Source organism: Rhineura floridana, chromosome 7, assembly GCF_030035675.1.
Source record: "Rhineura floridana isolate rRhiFlo1 chromosome 7, rRhiFlo1.hap2, whole genome shotgun sequence".
NCBI lineage: Eukaryota > Metazoa > Chordata > Lepidosauria > Squamata > Rhineuridae > Rhineura > Rhineura floridana.
In genome coordinates this window covers 101,997,352-102,018,310 of record NC_084486.1, presented here as the reverse complement: position 1 = coordinate 102,018,310, position 20,959 = coordinate 101,997,352, and the positions used below count along the sequence as shown (strand labels likewise).

The following is a 20,959-nucleotide window of genomic DNA, read 5'->3' as shown; positions in this document are numbered from 1 at the left end:
CCCATCCAGAACCTCCCGGACATGAGACCTCAGGACACATAACACCTCTTTCTTTTCAGGAGTTAGCCTCAATTTATTGGCCCACATCCAGCCCTCAGCGCCTCCACTGTCTCTCCTGATTCAGATGGAACAGAGATATAGAGTTGCATGTCATCATGACACCTCACTTCAGATCTCCCAATGACAGCTCCCAGTGGCATCATGTAGATGTTAAATAGCATGGGGGATGAGATGGAACCCTGTGGAACACCACAGGACAGCTTCCATGACACCTAACATTAGCATTCCATAACTACTTTTTGGAAATGGCCCTGGAGGTATCAGTGGAACCAGTGCCAGTGCCAGAGGGTGGCCAGGTTGGGCAGTGGCCGAGGGCCCCTGTGGGTGGAAGGACAGAGGTTCTGTTCCATTATCCCGATCAACTCCCAACCCTGCTGCAGATTGCAGAGAGGGAGCTCCAAGTCCAAAGTCCCTCCCCAAAACTGCTTATAGCTGTCAGTGCTCCATAAATTGTTTTTTTAAATTGCTTTTTAAAAATGTGTTTTTAAATTTGTATATTTGTTTTTAATGTTTTTAATTGTTGTAAACCGCCCAGAGAGCTTTGGCTATGGGGTGGTATACAAATGCAATAAATAAATAAAATAAGGCACACACACCCCTATACAGGCCACGTGGGCTTCAATAAGCCCACACATCCCACCTGTCTCTCCCGTTGCTGTAAATGCTGTGCATGCTGCATGTGCATACCTACCATCAACCAAGATGGCGGCAGAGGTAACATAGTGCCCATGCATGCCATCCACCAAGATGGCTGTGGGGGCCCTTAAGGGAGCCTCCATCAGCATCTTGTCTGACGGTACGCATGCACGCACAGTTCACATGACATTTACACGAGGCGATGGGAGAGGTAGGCGGATGTGCTGGCGCTGTGACCCCGGTGTAGGCTGGTGCCCAAGGACCCAGTCATGGCTGGTGCCAGCCCTGACTGGAACCACTGAAGCACAGTGCCCCCAACCCCCACTTCCCTGAGACATTCCAAAAGGATACCATGAGCAACAGTATCAAAAGCAGAGCTTGGAAAAGTTACTTTTTTGAACTACAACTCCCATCAGCCCAATCCAGTGGCCATGGTGGCTGGGGCTGATGGGAGTTGTAGTTCAAAAAAGTAACTTTTCCAAGCTCTGATCAAAAGCCACCGAGAGATCAAGGAGAACATTGGGATTGTACTCATCTAAAGTATTTGTGTGTTATGCTGAAAGGTTTCAGAAACTTCAGTACTCTGTGGCTCATGATGAGACCGTCTTGAAGATGGGTTATTCCTTTTAGCTTGGGGTAATAGGTAAATGAAGTCAGTAGTGTGTGACTCCAAACTGGCCATCTTCCAATACGTATTGGAAGTTGGGTTGTTAAAGCCCACCACTTTGCACCCTCTTAGCTTTTATTTGGAGGCACATCTGCTAATGTTTTGGATTACCTAACTCAATTAAGTTAACCTTGAGCTCATGGTACATTGAAAACGATTTGTTCTGCTGTATGTTTGAAATTTCCATGCTGTATTCCTAAGTGAAGGGAAGACTTTACAGTCTCAAGTGATTCCTTTCAAGCAACAGTGTATTGTTGAATAATGCAGTGCTGCACAGTGTGGGCTGTTTTCTCTTTCTCCTCACTTGCTTACACACACTGAAGTTATTGGGTTTCTGTGAAGTACTGCTTACTTCTTGGCCTGAAAAGAATTTTGCATTCTCTTAGCTGAAAGTATGTCCTGATTCATAAAAACATTCTGTACTGCTGGAGATCCCGGGTGATAACGCGAATTGGGTCTTTCTCCAATACAAGGTTGGATGATGGCTTTTTTTCAGCCATCTATTAACCAGCTAGTTCATATCTTCTACCACCACCCATAGCTCAGGGATTGCTTCATAAGCATGACCAAATTTAACTATTCAGAATATAGTAGGCAGTTCCGTTTTAGTGGAAGAACTTGCATGCCTCTTCGTGGGTATAGAGTTGGAAGACAACATGGGCAAGGATCTCAGATGTTCCAGAGACCAGAAGTTGCCACTGTTGCCACCCTTCCCAAGTCACCTAGTTAGCATGTCTGCTACATGCAGTGTTTAGAACCTGTTTGTGTATTGGGAGAAGTCATCTTATTTTCTTGGTTGTATGGAAGGGAAGAAATGTGGTTTAATTTGAAACCCAGCTAATTAGTGGCCTTGCAACCGTTTCTGTGGAAGGGCAATGACCTCTTCCATTTAAATTAAGCCATCCTGCTGTCATTAGCAAACTAAACGGTTCAGCTTTGGGGAGGATTTAAAGGTAACACTTCAACACTAATCAGCTTAAAAGGACTAACATAACTGCATGGTGGAAAGAACAGATAAAAGACACGAGAGTTCAAGCTCACCTCAGCAAAAGGCACTGAGCTGTATGGTGCAGAATTAACAAAGAAGTCAAAAAGGCTTTAATTTTGACCAGAAATAAACACCTACAATGCCTGCAGATTTCAATGGTTACTGGAAAATGCTCAGCAATGACAACTTTGAGGAGTGTTTGAAAGCATTAGGTAAGATTTATTTATTTATATTATGTAACTATAGCTTCATACCTTCTAGTTTTGGGGTAAATCTGATTCTTCTGTAGAGTCAATCACATAAATGTCACACCATTTCAGCACCTGTGGCTTTTGTATAACAATATTTTTAGACAGTGGCGCAGAGTGGTAAGCGGCGGTAACGCAGCCAAAGCTCTGCTCACGGCCGGAGTTCGATTCCAATGGAAGGAGGAAGTTGAATCTCTGGTGAAAGGGGTCGAGGTCCACTCAGCCTTCCATCCATCCGTGGTTGATAAAATGAGTACCCGGCATATGCTGGGGGGTAAAGAAAGGCCGGGGACGGAACTGACGATCCCATCCCATATATACGGTCTTCCTAGTAAACGTTGCAAGACGTCATCCTAAGAGTCGGAAACGACTCGCACTACAAGTGTGGGGACACCTTTACCTTTAACGTTTTGAAAGAAAGTACCTCAAAAAAGGAAGTACAAGAAATAAAATCCAGAAGTTAAGTACAGACAAGCACAAACACTTCTGAATCATCAAAATTAGTTATCAAGAACTTACCGTATGCATCGCTGGTGCTATAGCAGATCTTTAATTTCAAGAAGCCTACAGTTTTGCTTCATAACAATTTTTAAATGTCCACACCATATATTTAAAGCATTGTGATACCACTTTAACAGTCATGGCTTCCTCACGGAAACCTGGGAACTGTAGTTTGTTAAAGGTGCTAAGAGTTGTCAGGAGACCTCTCACAGAGCTACAACTTCCAGAGCTTTTAATATATTGTGTGGATTTGGCTATAAGAGATGGGGGCAAGGAAGTGGTGCTGGACAGGGGTAGAGTTAAAGGAAATATAAACAAGGTTATACATGTCATTGTACCTTCAGGCAAAGTACATATTCAGATGAGTCAATATATGAATTTAGTGAAATCTGATTGTATTTTATTTGTGTGTGTGGAGGAGTATTAAAACTTTCTCACTTTATATTGAACTTCATCTAAAAAAAAGTTAGTGATGTTCAGTCTTCAAAGCTTCTCCAGAGGTCTGAATTTTGCAGAATTCTTTTCTTAATTTTTTATCTCTTTTCTCCCAGATGTAAATATTGCTGTGAGAAAAATAGCCAATATGCCCAAACCCAACAAAGAGATAATTCAGGATGGAGATCACATGATCGTTAAAACACTAAGCACTTTTAAAAACTACATCATGAATTTTCACATAGGGAAAGAATTTGAGGAGAATTTAATGGGTGGATGATCGCAAATGCATGGTAAGAATTAAAACAGCCACTGTTGCATGACAAAAAAATAGCTTAAAACCTTGCATCACAGTGGCCACACTTTTTTTCCAGAATCCTGCTTTTGTGTTTGACAGCTGTGTTTAGCAAGGGCCATAGACTTGGTAGAAACTTTACTTACAATAAACATGCTGGGGGATGTTAGTTAATAAGGTTGCAATCCTATACATACGCTCCTGGGAGTAAGTGCATGTACATAGTGGGATTGCATAGGATTCCCACATGCATAGGATTGCGCTATAAAGCTTGATTTCCCGTTTTTGTTTAAGAAAGTGGTTTCCAACCATATTTTGGTCAACATTAATAGCTATTACATAAAGTTCTTCACTCCTCAGGTAGACTTTACTCATTTAAATGGTACAGGTTGCTAGCAATTCTGAATAAGCCAGAAGAGAAAGCATATGCTTTAAACAGCCAGAAACATTCCAAAACCACAAGCATCATCTTTAACAGAAGCAGACAGCAGTAAGAATTCTCCCTTGTGAGCTTTTAGCTTTTGACAAGGAAACAACGCTGTGCAGCTCATCAGAAATAAAACCAATTAGCAACATAGTTTTTCTAATACTGCTTAGCTGAGTCAGAGCCTACCTGCTCTCCTTTCCATTACTTTGAGAGCAAGACTCTGCTAAAGTGAAACTGCAGAAGATTATCTGGTGGAGGATTTAAAAAAGAGAGAGAGATAATACAGTAGACTCCCACATTCTTTGTAAGCAGCCTCCTTCTCAAGTCTCAAATAGCAGAAATGTCCTTTGTCTCATCATAATGTAAAAATGGAAGAATTCTGAAACGCAGTGAAATTGAGCATATGTTGCCTGTCAGACTAGGTTCAGGCTACAACATGTTGACTAGCCCCTACCCTTTATGGCTGTCATGGGCCCGGCAGAACAGGGGTGGAGTGGCGTGATGGCAGATGAGGGGGAGGAGAACTTTGATTGGACTGACACTTCCCAGGTTGAGCCTTCGGGCCTGCAGAACTCTGAGAACTCTCTCACTCTGGATAATGACAGTTCTGCCCCTGAAGCTCTGGTTACCCACAAGGAGGCTTGGCCCAGCCAGGCAGTTGCCACTCCGCCTGATGCTCCTCCTCTACCCATGCCCACTCTGCCACCTCCCTCTGCATCGTGCCTCCCTCTGACGAGGAGGCACCTGCTGGGGCAGAACAGCCACCCTCACCTTGTTCACGGAGGCACCAGCACTGGCAAGAACAACATGCACCAATGGCTCCCCTGAGGCGGAGCTCTAGGGTGTGCACGTGCTCCCAACAGTGCCCACCCAACCTTACTTAAGCTGGGTGAGGGGGCGAGACAAGTTGCTGCGACAACATCTTAGTTTCTAGTCTAGCCTAGTAATTATGCTGAACCCTGTGTAACCTGTAAGCTGATTCATGAACCGCTCTGAACCGAAATCCCTAAATAAACTTATTAAAGAAAAGCACATCTCATTTGTGACTGACTTCAGGGTGTTCAGGCAGGACAATGACAATGCTTGCATTGGTCCTCGTCAGTGCATCATTGTGTTGGTCTAAAGGGGTATAGATCTCTCCCACAGACACAGGAACTCTGGTTTACATGGGGGGACGGCCTGTTCAGACTGATGCCAAATCATGTGAGCATTGCCAATGCATGTGTCAGTGTCTAGGAGTTAAGGCCAGCCAACATATTCGTGGAAGTCCCTTCACATGTTTGTTAATGAACACCTGAAGAGGGCTACTGTGATGCTGCATTTCAGTCTGTTGGAGCATCTGGTTTTATTGGAGCCTATTTCTAAGATGCTGTAGGTTCTGCATATCTATATACCACTAGAAATTAACTACTATTAAATGCAGGATGAATTTCAGTGAGGCTTAGTTATTTCTGAAGGTCTTGGTATGGGCATACTTGAGGAAAGTTAGCATACACTTGTAAGCAGTCATATAAAGGCCAATTTGCTCAGTTCTTCACCTTCATGGTTACGGGGGCAAACATACTGTGTGAAACACATTTTTACCATCTTCACTACTTATATCCTTTCCAAGCATCATGATGTAACCTCGAGGCTGGAGTGCTGTACTGCCCCTGTACTTGGAGCTACTTCTGAGGAGCACTTGGAGGCCTGAGCTGTCCCCGAATGCAGATGCCTAAGGGGGCAGCTGGCAATGGAGGAGTTTGATGAACTGGTGTAGCCACCACCCCATCCACAGCACTGCCACTTGTGCTGTAGCAGAAGGTGGATTAGGGGGAAAAATGCTGTTTTGCTGTGCCACCTCCCAGGCTTGCACAACACAAAAGCCCAGATTGAACTGGTTGCCCCAGTCACCATTTTAGGAGTTTCTGCCAGCAGAAGCTTCTGCCTACCATTTTAGCCAGATGTATTGAGGTGCTCCTTGCTGGCAGCAGAGCTCCCTCACCAGTAGGGGACAGATCTGAGCAAAGTTACATGGTGGGATATCTTTACCTTATCTAAACAGTCTCCTGCATTGCAGAACAAGATTGCTGTATAACATCCAATCAGGGATAGGGTTGGGAATCATATTAGAACCTGAATTGGTTGCCAGCTGTGTTCTAACCCAATTTAAAGTGCTGGTTTTTTACCTAACCAATTCTGGGTTGGGATTGTTAAAGGAATATCTCCTCCTGTGTATGACCTCACATGCCTTCAAATATCTTAAGAACTCAAGAAACCTTGCTCTTTAAGGTGAAGGGGGTGAGCACAAGATTGGGGGCCTTCTTGGTGGTGGTGCCAACTTGTGGCGCTCCTTGCCCAGCAAGGTGCCTCAGACTAGTTTTCTCCTAAGACTTTCTTTTCCAGGAAAGCATTTACAAGAATATGAATTAGGATCTGGTTGATTCTCTGGTACTTGATAGCTTAATTATTTTATCAAGTGCCATGATTTTGATGAAATTGTTGTATCGCAGGGACAGGATCTACTGGTTGATCTCTGAGTGATTTGCTGTAGATGAGGGGGAGGGGAGCTGCTGAACCTTTCCTCAACAGAGACACTAACCTAACCACTTGGCACTGGATAAGTCTTACAGAAGTCTCAGGTAGCATCTGCTCCCTGGTCTCACCAGACCCTTCCCCAACATCTGCAACCCTCTCCCCATTCTCCCCATTCTGCCAAACATTCCCCATGGGGCCCATGACAGAAGGGTGAGGACCAAGGCTTGCCATGGTCCCTTCATGTAGTGGGAAATCAAAGTTTCTCATTAAATCTGAATTGGGCCAATAATTGGTTATATGAATTTATATAAAAGTAATATAATAACCAGTGTCTGCATTTTAAGGGTCTCTCAAACAATAGGTAATCAGTGTCAGGAGACCCATCCACCACAAATCAGCGGCAACTCTTGTGAAAAAATTGACCTTATTGTTCAGCAAGCAAAAGGTAGCTAAACAACGTTTAGGCATGCTTCCATAGGGACTGCAATTTCCCTTAGAACAAAGATCAAAGGTATTTTGTTCAACATTAGAGTTAATATATATCACAGGAACAAAATCAAGTTTTCTGTGAGATTTAACACCCATGATTGCTGGGGATACAATTGCCTCACAACTTCAAGGTACAGCTTCTTGCCAAATTGGAACTGACTAATCCAGTCTTTCCTTTGATGCAGCTGTTAAGTTGCCCCTTAATTTTCTTCATTATTTTGTTTCTTCTCTGAAGCATTGGAAACCACTGAGCTATTTCCATCCTTAACTTGATGAGCAGATATCCTAGGCCCACAAACTAACAGCCAAATGGGCAGCTTTGTCGGAAGGGAGGTAATTAATGGTGTTGGGTCCAAATCTAAGCTCCCTCCCCTTCCCAGAAAGGCCGAGCTAACACACCCCTCAGCCCTGAATAGGAGGGTGAGTTTGACAATTCAATTTACCTGTTTCAGTGGCTCAGCCAGATACCAAACATAAAGCAGACACACAATACTACTTGAACAAGAGGGGTCTCTAAGCTGTACAGACAGCAGTCTGACAGAGAAGAGAGCACCGTTTATTAATTGAAAGCACCCTTATATAAGTTTCATAAGCAAAACAAAGTATAATATTATTAAAATCATAACAAAGGGAATACAGTATTACAGAGATAAGCAAGCGCATCTGTTTATTCTTGTTACATTTCTTATAATTCTAAAAAAGGGAGAGATTGATAAAGAATCCATACACTTGTCAATCTAAGAAAACTTATTTTGAGATAAGAACTAAGAAAAGGCGAGGAAAAGAATTAGATTGACACCAAAAGAGAGAAAGATGTTGCTAGTATGCCTGTGAAAGTTATCTACTCAGCAGTGTGACGTAAATCTTATAGATACAATTCTAATAAGGTATTTTGAGAATACTTCTCGCTTTGTGCTGAATTAGCTACAATGTGCAGGATGTGTATAGTGAAGCAAGACAGAGAGAAATAGCAACAAATCAGAGGGGATACACTTTATCTCTTTTTCCAAGATGTTACAGCCTTACAGGCGCCTCTGGGTGTTCTTCTCTCATGAGAGAAGAGCGAAAGTTAGAGTCTTATGTCCCCCACCCTCTCTAAGTTCCATGATTCATTGCGGCACTAGCTCTGGCAATAATGTAGCGTTTCTTGACAACTCTTGACAACTCTTGGGGCCTAGGAAATAAAATATTTCCTAACAAATCCCCCCTTTGCAGCGAATTTTAACAAGGCTGTTTAAATTATAGCTGCATCATTGTGTCCTAACCATTTGGAGTTACTCAGAGAAGTGAAAGATCGGCTTTGGAGGAGAAATTCACTTGGGAAAGGGGACCGTCTCAGACACTGAGTTCCAAGAGTTGAAAAGAGGGAGAATAAATTGGGTAGGCATTGTATACAGCAACATAAGAAAATAATACCGGAAATTCCCACAAAAATGTAAAGAAAAAGCTTGTGCCAGCTCGGCCATTGATTAAGCCATTCGGTTAGACTTGGGAAAGAAGAAAAGGTCTTAATGCTTTCCACATCGTTATATACGGTGTTGAGGTGATTTAAATGTTGCAAAACATCAGCCTTTGTGTCAGTTATGGAGGTACAACATTCGCTACCAATCAAATAACATATCCCCCCTGAGCTGGCCAATAAATAATCAATTCCTAACCTATTTTGTAAAGTTATGGTTCGTATCTGTCCTTGCTCATTAGTCAAATCTTGTAGTGAGGCAGTGGTGTCATTTAGGAAATCCTCAAAGTCTTGAGACAACTTAATTAAATCTTGGTAGTTTTGTCCTGCCCCATAATGTGGAAAAAACCCTCGTAGGACTGCCTCCCCAGTATCTTTTCGATTCCGGTGTCTGGCTGTTGGAAGGGAAGTAGTAGTTCTAATCCCAGGCATAACTCTTCCTAAAGTGCAAGTCCATCTTACTAGGGATTGCAGCTTCCGCTGAGCCCTATGGCCGCATAACCACCATAATCCCCTGGGAGTGGGCTTGGTGTATAATGAAAGAATAAAAGAGGATAAATCAGGGCTCCGAGCATCGTGGGGAATGAGGGCGCCCCAAGCCTGTGACCATGTATCATTGTTGGCAGTTGCTGCATTAAGTAAATGAGTACTGTTGAAAACCCCCCATGAGCCCCCCTTTCTCCGACTAAGAATGAATTTACAGGAGAGACCCATGTAGGCGCGTGGGCTGCTGCTTACATACACCTCCCCCTGGAGCGGGCCACTTGTATCCAAAGGGCCGTCTAGTTCTTTGGCCTGCTGCCGGTTCTTAAAACTTGAAATCTCTTCTAAAGGGAGGGGCGCACCTATGAGGGGTACTCCTGCAGTTCCGTGTGGAGGAGTGTGGGCACATACATAACAGGATCCATTTTTGGGGGCTGAGGCTTCCAAGAGAGAGAGAAAAGTGTTTGCCTTCCAGCTGTCCCCTCGAAGCGTGAAGGATGGGGGTGTGAGAGGCCTTAAAGAGGGCTTGGATGTTAATTCAGATGTACTCGGGGGAGCAAACCGGCTGAGCTGGCTCTTTCGTAGAGCAGTATAACAATTATATTCCCCTATCCCAATGCAGAACTTAGGTGCTATAGTTCCCAAGTTACGATAAGTAAAGACAGAATATTCCTTAATGACGGATCTAGGATCTAGGGATGTGGGGCATGCTGAATCTCTGGTTAGGCCTGGGGCTGGCGTACAATTTACGGCCAGATAAACTGCCCATGCTATTTCTGCCCTTACACACTGAGTGACAAGAAAGCCGTTGAGGCTGTGTTGAAAGACCACAGCGGCCTTTTGACACCTAGTCTTCCATCCTGCAATATCTACAGTGAAGGGTTGATTATGTTTTAAAAGAACATGATATAGGTAAGGATCAGGGCACTCACCCAGCACTTTCGGATCTGGCAACCCATTCCGGATCCCAGCAAGAGGGGGTTTGTAGTCATCCCCCGTGCATATTTTTATTCCATCAGGACAACACAAAGGAAAAACAAGGCTGACTTTCACAAGTACACAAAGAACACAATAGAGAACCCCACAGTCCTGAGGATTATAATAGTTCATGATAGTTCAGCTGTGCGGAAAGGGACAGTCTGTGGTGCCCACAAATCAGTTACTGGATCTCTTCGTAAGCGTAAAGCTGGCACAATTCTGTCCTCTGAGTCCACAAGTCCTTGTTTGTCTCGGGAAGGCGCGTCCAGTGTGTCCGTGGGACTGAAGTCCACTACTGCGGGCTTGATGTGTGAGTGATGAATCCAGACTTTCTCCCTTCCAGGAAGACCGCGGTCTGGGTAGATAATAAAACCTGGTGAGGACCTGTGAATCTCAGATGGAGCGGGCTGCGATGGACAAACTTTTTCGCCCAAACGAAGTCACCTGGCTGAAAAGGGTGGACCTGCTCCTCCAACGGCACCGTCTGTGCGTACCGAGCCACGCGCCACAAGGCTTGTAATCTGTTGTGTAAAGAAAGAAACTGAGAACAGGTCACATGCTCCCCCCCCAACAGGGACACATCGGGCTTCGTCAGGCCCCCACCCTTGGAGGGCAGATGACCGTACAGCAACTCATAGGAAGAGAGACCCAAAGCCCGTGTGGGCCTGGTGCGCATGTGGAACAGGATGATAGGCAGTGCCTGAGGCCATTTTAATCTAGTCTCCTGACAATATTTTGCCAGAAATGATTTCAATTCCCTATTCTGTCTCTCAGTTTTCCCAGTGGATTGTGGTCTATATGGAGTGTGAAACAGATGAGAGATACCCAAGCCCTCCTCTACGTGTTTTAATACTTGTCCCGTAAAATGTGCACCCCGGTCAGAGTCTATGGTTTCTGGGACCCCAAACCGCGGAATGATTTCCTTCAGCAATAACTTGTGAGGGCTGTGGCATTTGTAGTGGGGTAAGCTTCAACCCAAGCTGTGAGGGTACATACAACAACAAGTAAATGCTTTTTACCCATTGCTGGTGGTAAATCGACAAAGTCCATCTGCAAATGTTGGAAGGGTGCAGCGGCTGCTGGCCGCCCCCCTTTTGGTGCTCTGTTTGGCAGAGCAGGTCCATTAGCCTGGCATAGGTTACAGGCTTTTACAGTTGATGTGCATACAGATTGAATGCCAGGGGCGTACCAGTACCTGGTGATGGTGTCTACTAAAGCATGAGTCCCGTAGTGCCCCCCTTTATTGTGGTGCCAGGCAACTGCCGCAAAATACATGGAGCGGGGTAGGCAGGCTCTTCCATCAGGCATAATCCACACATTATTCCTGTAGCTGGCTCCCAACGCTTCCCAGGCTCTAGTCTCCTTTGGGGGTACAGACGTTAAAGTAGTGGGTTGGAAGTCATCAGTAATCAATGCCAATGTGGGGAAAGAAAGAGGGAGCCGTGCTGCAATCTTGGCTGTTCTGTCTGCGAGGGCGTTTCCCATCGCTATAGGATTGCGATCCTTGGTGTGTGCCTTACAGTGGACGACTGCTATCTCCGCTGGTTTCTGAACTGCTTCCAGAAATTTCTGTACTAAAGACAGGTGTTGAATAGGCTTCCCTCCCGCAGTTAAAAACCCTCGATATTTCCACAGGTGTATGTGGCAATGAATTACCCCAAAGGCATATCTACTGTCCGTGTAAATAGAGACAGTCTTACCCTCTGCTATTTGGCAGGCTCTGGCCAAAGCATATAGTTCAGCGGCTTGCACGCCCCACCGACCGGGCAGAGCGGCTGCTTCCACAGGTTCCCATTGATTAACAACAGCGTATCCTGTATACCGTGTTCCCTCAATATAGAAGGAACTCCCATCCGTGAAGAGGATAAGATCTGGATTGGACAATGGCTCGTCAGACAAATTTTGTCTTACTTGGAGGGTGGAGTTGACCACGTCCACACAATTGTGATTGTCCAGTGGTGCAGGGAGATCAGGCAGCAGGGTAGCTGGATTAAATGGACCGCATCTCTCGAAGGTTAAATTTGGATCCTCCAGCAGTTCTGCTTCAAGTTGCTGTTGTCTTTGAGCTGAAAAAAACTGGGTAGTACCCCTGCGGAGTAGAGCTGATAAGGCATGGGAAGTCCATATAATAGTGCTGTGCCCCAGAGTTAAACCTTTGCTCTTTCGCACTAAGACCGCCGCCGCCATTAGGGCGCGTGTGCATGAGGGGGTGCCCTTTGCCACAGTGTCTATTTGCTGTGAATAAAACGCCACCGGGAAGTGGCTAGGACCCCACTTCTGGGTTAACACTCCGCTGGCCACACCCTCCCTTTCGTGCACAAACAAGTGAAAGGGCTTACCATAGTTGGGCGGCTTGAGAGACATTGAAGTTGCCAGACCGTCCTTTAGTTGTTGGAACGCTAATATCGACTCGGGGCCCCACACAAGGGGTTCTGCAGCCTTTTTAGTCGTGAGAGCATGAAGAGGTTTACATAGTTCTCCACAGGAAGGAAGCCACTGTCTACAAAATCCGATGATGCCTAAAAATCCCCTCAGCTGCTTCTTGGAGCAGGGCAGCGGGCATTGCTGTATTGCAGATATCCTTTCCGGGTCCATCTGTCTTCCATCTGGTGTCAGTATGAATCCCAAGTACTTAACTTTCTGGGAGACCCATTGTAATTTCTTTGGGTCTACTTTATGTCCTCTGGAATGGAGATAGCTTAGAAGTGCCTTACCATCTTCCCACAATCCGCCATCATTCACATTGGCCAGCAGGACATCGTCTACATAAAGAATAATAGTAGAGCCTCCAGGAGAGGTGAAGTCTACCAGATCCTCTCTTAAACATTGGCTAAAAATTTGTGGTGAATTTCTGAATCCCTGTGGGATTCGATCCCAGACCATACTGCAATGGTTCCATTCAAAGCCGAACAAAAATTTAGATTCTGGGTGCAAAGGGATGCTAAAAAAAGCATTTTTAAGTCTATTACTGTGAACCATTGAGCATCCCAAGGAATTTGGCTGATGATTGTGGCCGGATCTGGTACTGCAGTGTGGAGGGGGACAACATATTTATTGACAGCGCAAAGGTCTTGACAAAATCTCCATTTGACAGGATCCCGTGGTCTTTTCAGAGGTTTCTTGATGGGCAAAATGGGAGAATTACATGGAGTACGTTGGGGATTTCACATGAAGAAATGGGCTGAGTTACATATAAAATCAAAAGTAGAAGTAGCACTTAACTTGTATATGACTTTGGCATAATTTGTGTGTTCAGATTAGTGTTCCTTAATATATCCCCACAACATGTACTGCCACTCTTTCAAAAAGGGGATTAAACAGAGACTCCATTATACCATTACTACACCTAGTTTCAGACTCAGTAAATTTCCAATCTGTAGATGGATGTCAGTTGGTATCTATTTGAACTGCACTGTTGCCAAATATGTTCAGTCCTAACATGCAGAGTTGACTTCTGTGCAGTACTAAGAAAACCAAGGGACCTTCAGAATTGTTCTCTGCTTGGTACAACTGCTCACACCTGCCAACAATAAAAATATGGAAGCAAATGAGTTGGGTACTGACCTCACTGAAACACACCTGATCCCTCCTCCCTCCCTCTGGCATAACAGCATGGCAAAATCATAATTACCATTACATAGTCACTCTGCTGCTTGGGTCACATGCAGGTGACATTTACCACCATATTTTTCTTGAAATATACCATTGGGGCAGGATGGGTACAGTAAATAAACATGACAGCAGCCAGTAAGTTAGATGTGATGGGAACAAGTGGGGAGAATTAGCAAGAGAACAAACTAGTGGAGCAAACTACCAGAGTTTAGGATCTATTCACATCACTATGGAGGCACATGGTAACTAAAGAAAAAGCTTGTGAATTCTGTCACTTAGTACATGGTAAGTCAGTTACATGCATACAATGTTATTCCTAGGATCTGACTTTCCATGAGTGTTGATTCAAGTGTTGTGGTATTACCCACAACCAGCTTACTGTGGGTTAGAGGCTCTGTGCGTGTTATGTGTCTTCAGGTTGATTACAACTTATGGCAACCCTGTGAATCAGTGACCTCCAATAGCATCCATTATAAACCACCCTGTTCAGACCTTGTAAGTTCAGGTCTGTGGCTTCCTTTATGGAATCAATCCATCTCTTGTTTGGTCTTCCTTTTTTTCTACTCCCTTCTGTTTTTCCCAGCATTATTGTCTTTTCTAGTGAATCATGTCAGGGGAAGAGCTGCAGCACTGGTGGACTGGAGAAGACCTACCCTGGGAATGAGTACCTGAGCATCTGGGTGCTTGCTTGCTCCTCTGGGTTGCTGTCTCTTGAGACAGCTGAAGTCCCTGGTAAGTGCTGCAAGGACTGGGACTCTCAGCCTGACCCTATTCTAGAGAGAGGCTGCAGTCAATCTTGCAGCCTCTTGCATCAGCTCCTGGCTAGGTCAGGGGGCATAAAAGCCTGGGTGCCCTTGGGGAGTGTCAGGACCCCACCTGTCAGGACCCCACCTCAGGCGCTACCTGCTAGGATCCTGCCTGTGATCACTGCCTTGTCATGGTCCCACCTCAGGGTCCTGCTCTCAAAACAGTTATCTCACTGGCTTCTAGCAAATATCTCACAAGATCCCACTGCTAGATAGCACCAGACACTCTCTGTAAACAATAATGCCTTGAAACTGTGCCTTAGTCTCCTCCTGGCATATTGCTACTTTGTGTCTGGGTGCACTTACAGGCCTCAACTCCCCTGTATTTTTGTGCCTCTAAAGCAGTGGTTCCCAACCTTTATGAGCATGGGACCCCCTTTATAAGCTGAAAAAAAATTGTGACCCCCTCCCCCCAGGGAGACAGGCTGGCTGCCAGGAAGGAGGGGGGGGAGCCTTTCTTTGCAGGCTTGCTTCTTTTTGCTTCACCAAAAGCCCTCTCCTCTCATTCTAAGTAAGGGCACTGTCAGTAGCGGCAGTGCAAGGAGACAGGAATCAGTTATAGTAATCCCCTCTTCTTCCTGGTAGCTCCACCCTCAGCCTCCTTTGGCATCTGCCATGTATTTTATAGGCAGATGCCTGCCCTTAGTGCGCCTGAAAGACGCTCTGGAGCTTCAGAAAAGGCGTCCCCTCTTGTTTGGAGCAAGGGGGAGGTGTCATCTGCAGTAGCAGTGGAAAGCAGACAGTGTCGAGGGAGTGAAGACTTTTAAAAAAAAATCAATAATTCATTTCTTTACTGTTCACGGCCCCCTCTGGATTACTTCACGGCCCCCCTGGGGGTCCCAATGTTGACCCTTAGGCTATACTACCTCTGGTTATTTTCATCAAGTCTGAAAGCCTGGAGCAAGGAAGAGTTTTTGTTATGTCTTGGTAGGAACTTGCAGGCTGTCAAGGTCAACTGGTTCCTAGGCAACGGGAGATAAGAGCTGGAGACAGAGCAGCCAGCTTCTCTGTGTTTCTGTGGGGGTTTTTGTTCTTGAAGGAGAAGCAGCTTTCTGTGTGAGCTCTTGCTATGAGGGAAAAACAAAACTGCTTGTAAAGCCTTAATGTCCTGAGTAAATGGACTCTTAACACTATGTCGTGTTCTTGGATTTCTTGACCACTTATACTCTAGTGTAACAGCGCTTACAACGCAAATACCGCACAAATCAACACCCGGCCCCCAGGTTGGGAACCACTGCTCTAAAGATTACAGCCCAGGGTTGCTCTGGGTACCTGATGTTGTTACACTATCTCTTCACTGCTGCCACCATTGATACTGTTTCCCAACCTTATCAACCCACTGCTCTTAAGAAGGTTGCTTAGGAACTGTCCAGTTATTTTCTTTACATAACTATGTTATGATCAACTCTTTCTTTCTTTCTTTCTTTCTTTCTTTCTTTCTTTCTTTCTTTCTTTCTTTCTTTCTTTCTTTCTTTCTTTCTTTCTTTGTTATCATACTTTGGACATATAATAAGTCATTCTATTTATTTATTTATTATTTATTTATTTATTTATTAAATTTATTAGTCGCCCGTCTGGCTGGTTGTCCAGCCACTCTGGGCGACGTACAAGATAAAAAACAATACATTAAAACGTTAAAATTTAAAACCATAACAGTAAAAACCTAACCCACCCCAAAAGCCTGCCTGAAGAGCCAGGTCTTCAAGGCCCGGCGGAAGCTCATCATAGAAGGGGCATGGTGGAGATCATTTGGGAGAGAGTTCCACAGGGTGGGGGCCACTATTGAAAAAGCCCTCTCTCTAGTCCTCACCAGTCTAGCTGTTTTAACCGGTGGGATCGAGAGAAGGTCTTCTGAGGCTGATCTTGTTGAACGGCATCCCTGACGATGCTGGAGGCACTCCTTCAGATAGACTGGGCTAAAACCGTGTAGGGTTTTAAAAGGTCAAAACCAACACCTTGAATTGGGCCCGGTAAACAACCGGTAGCCAGTGCAACTCCTTCAGCACTGGAGTGATGTGATCTTGCCGGCGGCTGCCTTTAATCAGATGAGCCGCCGCATTCTGTACCAGTTGCAGCTTCCGGACCGTTTTCAAGGGTAACCCCACGTAGAGCGCATTACAGTAGTCTAGGCGAGATTTGATTTATATCCTGCCCTTTCTCCCAGTAGGAGGCCTGGGCAGCAAACAAAAGCACTAAAACACTTTAAAACATCATAAAAAAGGACTTCAAAACATATTAAAACAAAACAACCATTAAAAACATATTAAAAGAAAACATCTTTAAAAACATTTTCAAAAAAGCTTTAGTAACATTTGTTGTAGAGGGCTACATCTCTTGGCAGGAATCTGCTGGGGGCTGCATGGTGGTGGTGGGTGTAGCCAGAGCTGATTACAGATGGAGGTAGAGACAAATGTTCTGGATTAACTAATCTGGAAGACCATTCCGCCTCAATTTTCACTATGGTTACTTCAGATTAGAATTCCCAGTTTTATGTAAGTCTACTCAGAAATAAGCTCCACTTGGTCCGATGAGGTTACTCTCAATTAAATACAGAAAGGATTTTTTTTAAAAAGTACAACAGATCAATACAGCTACTGTTCTGGAAAGCAAGTGAAGTAATTTCTTTCTGACTATAGTACAGAGAGAGAGAGAGAGAGAGAGAGTGCAGAAGCCTTCCAGTCTGTTATAAGGCAGTTTGGATAGGATCTTTTTTCCAAGCCATACACCCAGGATTTTTTTAAAAATTATTTATTTATTTATTTATTACATTTATATACCGCCCCATAGCTGAAGCTCTCTGGGTGGTTTACAGTAAACTTATTTATTTATTTATTTATTTGTTTGTTTATTGAAATAGAATATTGCCTCTTCCAGTTCTGAAACTACACAGAAAGAGGGGACCGGGGGGGGGGGAGAAGTAAAGTAACAGGAGGGAATGAACTCTGATGGGATGGAAGAATGGAGCAGGTTCAGTAGGAATCAGGGGGCACATAAAATGAAATTGGGGGCTGAAGGTGGCCCACCTATGCTATATACAATTGCTTAAGAAGGTCTTGGTTCAGGGGCAGCATGCAGGGTTAGCTTGTCTGCTAATGTGGAGAAATTCCTGCCAGTAATTAGCATCTACGTCTCAGCACTAGGGATGGGGGAGAATTTTGATTCAGTTTGCATTTTGAGCCGAATCTATCAAATTCACACTTTTTGGAACAATATGAGAATCAAAACACAGTCTTCAAAGTTCTCACTTATTTGAATTTTGCCATGCAGTTTGCCAACCAACCAATGTTTATAAAAATGCATATAGTGGGGAAAGGGGTGCATAAAAACGACTATATTAGTGAAAATAACATGCAAAAATGCATAATATGTCAAGAAATTGCTTGCAAAAATGTGTACATTAGTCAAAACTGCTGACAAACATATCTGTTAGGAGAAATTCACACTAAAATGCTGGAGATTTTTAAGAGGATATTTTTTTAGAATATTAAAAATTGCTGCAGAAATGTAGAGAAATGAATTTAAGATTAGAAAAATGAGATAGTGAGAGAACCAAAATTGACAGATCTTTCCATCCCACACTGTTGTGAATTTCTTCAAAGATACACATTTTTGCAAAGCAATTTCCCGTAATATAATGCATTTTTGTACATTATTTTCATTAATGTATGCATATGTACACTTTCCCCTAGTATATGCCTTTTTGTACATATTACGCCTGGAGAATTGCATTGCAAAATTTAGAAAAATGTGAATTTTGAAGGATGGTTATGTTTCAGTTCATACATGTTTTCAGAAAGTGTAAATTAAGTGAGTTTGCTTTTAAATGTGAACTGCGTTAAAGTTCTCACCATTCCCTAATCTACACTATGTCTCTCTTTTAACTGATCAAAAGATTGATTAGCTAGTTAAACCTAACATTTCCATATTCCAATATTTCATGAACACAGTGATCTCTTTTAAATATCACATCCAATTTTTTATTGCTCAGGAAAATGCTTCATACAGCTTGTCTGAATCAAGGGCTGGTATTTTGTTTACTTGAATGCTTCCCTCCTTCCCCAAAGAATACCTTTGCTTTCAAATTCTATTTTTTAAGAATAAATTAATTTTAATCAGTTAATGGATTAATGTTTTTAAGCTGAACTAAAAAGATTCTTTAGAACTATGGTTATAACAACTGCATCCATTGATCATCATCTTTACCAATTAAAATGGTGTCTGCAGATTGTTAAGATATGAGAGTACTCACTGTGGATGTATATAAATATGTTAGCACAATGGTACAGTATAGCCACCTAAAATCCTGGCTCAAGTCTCTTGGCACTTGATCAGCAGTCCTGTTATACAAACTCTAATACCAGTAAAAGACATGCTTTTTCCCCCAGTAAAGCTGGTCAAGCTGTTTACAGAAAGTGAGAGGTAACAGCAGATCTTGCTAGGTAACAAATACAATCAGTGTAACAAATTCTATGCTTGGCTACCCCTTTCTTCTTCTGTGTCTCCATCTGCTTCTGCAGTATACTCCTTTATTATTTCCATGGGCCTGAGGTCAAAATCACAGCCTTCTGTGATGTTGCATAAAGCAAGAAGCTTATAACAAGTGTGTAGCCACAGTCTTGTACATGGTGTTACAGCACTCAGTAAGAGGAATTAGCAGCTGCTAATCTGTTTTACATCAGAAAGCATAACTAAAGGTTCTTTCTGTCTTGGAGGAAGCATGTTTCATCCTAGAGAAGAGTAGTGCTCCAGGGTTGTTGTTTTTTGTGGGGACCCCTTGGGGATGCTTCATATGTTACACACCCATGTGGAAACCAATGAAAATTTCCATTTGGCACTGCTTCACATGGGAGCCGCATACTATTATTAAGCCTTTCCCCCCATGCATTAGCACTGGGGAGATATCCATGCTAGAGCTTGCAGCCATCAGGAACTTACAGGGCTGCTGCAGGGACCCTTCATGTGAATGAAACTGTACACATAGGAAGCAAGCTTAGACGTGTGTTTGGTAGACTCAGTATGGTGGGCTGTTGTGTTTGAGTTGGCCTTTATTATTACATTTATTAAGATGTATGCTCTGTTGTCCATCTCTGAAACTCCCATCTACATAAAACTCCCATCTTCCTGAGTTCCCCTCCCTGCCATGGTTTTAGAACCATGACTATGTTAAGGTAATTTCTAAGTCACTACCACAATAAACACTGGACTTAATAGTGCTGTTTGATAATACCCATTCAGTAATTTACTCACACTATACATACATAGTATGGTATAACAGAAGGTGATGAATGAAAGATCATGGAGTTAGCCAAAGCCAGGTCAGTACATAGCTTTGACTGAAAACAGAAGTCTTTATTGATGCTAGACATGTTGGTTGTCATGCTGAAAATGCTTTTCCTGTGTCCATTAAATACAGTGTCCTAACTATTACAGCAGTGCACCTCATCAGCAGTGAGACAAGCTGGCCAGGCAGATTGTGGAATCTCCTTTGGAAGTTTAAGAAAAGAAATTGGACAGACATCCATCAGAGATATTATAAACATATAGTAGCGTATCACTGGGCAAGGAGTGGACCACATTATCCTCTTGGTCTCTGGTTTTTTTAAAAACATGCATGTCCATTTCCACAGAACCAGAATTTTCTTGGTTTCACTTCTTTATCAACTTGATGATAAGTGCAAACTTCGAAATGGTTCAAAAAGGAATAAAACTCATATTATGTGTACTTTCAGTCTCATGAACTTTGGCTCCTTGTAAAGGTCTGAGTGGAAGGCAGGCTGGATTGAGAACTTTTTAAATTCACAAGTGGTGTAATTCTTGTTATTGAAGGCAATATCCACTAAGCCGGCAATAAGAGTGCATTTGAGAAGGGCCTTCTTCAATATTTTCCTTCCCCTTGTTCCTCTCCAACCTGCCACATGCCCTCCTAACCCAATCAACCTGCCTCTGTATAGCACTGAGATTGTGATCATGATGTCATAGATGTCAGGCCACTTGTTCCTTATCTTTCAAGTCTGCAGTGGAGAAGTAATAGCTGATAAAACTTCTGATGCACTCAAAAATTCCAACTGTTTGCTGAAATAAAAACAAACTATTAACTTGTGAACCCAATTTTGGTCCCGTTATAGTTCAGAGCTTCTCATTTGAACTCCTTTAGTCTTGAAGCATCTTTTAACTTAGTTTTGTCTCGTATTTTTAATCATTAGAAGCTCGCTGTTAGGGATTGGCTGTGTCAGGAAAAAAATAAAAGCCCTTTTCCAAGAATGGTGCTGAAAAGTATTTTCATGTGCAGTTGTCTGCATTACAGGGTCCCTGAAGTCAGAATTCACATCAGGAAGACTGTTGTGCTTTGTTGTATGTG

General features: G+C 43.5%; 2 protein-coding genes across 3 annotated transcripts in view; both read left to right on the top strand.

Annotated features, from left to right (window-relative positions):
• NMNAT3 (nicotinamide nucleotide adenylyltransferase 3) overlaps positions 1-20,959 on the top strand; it is a 109,852-nt gene that overhangs the window by 73,730 nt on the left and 15,163 nt on the right. The window lies entirely within an intron of this gene.
• The window catches only part of RBP1 (retinol binding protein 1), a 57,349-nt gene continuing 38,865 nt past the window's right edge, over positions 2,476-20,959 (top strand). Inside the window, 3 exon segments of the mRNA XM_061636758.1 lie at positions 2,476-2,563; positions 3,652-3,808; positions 3,810-3,828. Coding sequence (XP_061492742.1) covers positions 2,491-2,563; positions 3,652-3,808; positions 3,810-3,828 — 249 coding nt within the window. The 5' untranslated portion in view covers positions 2,476-2,490.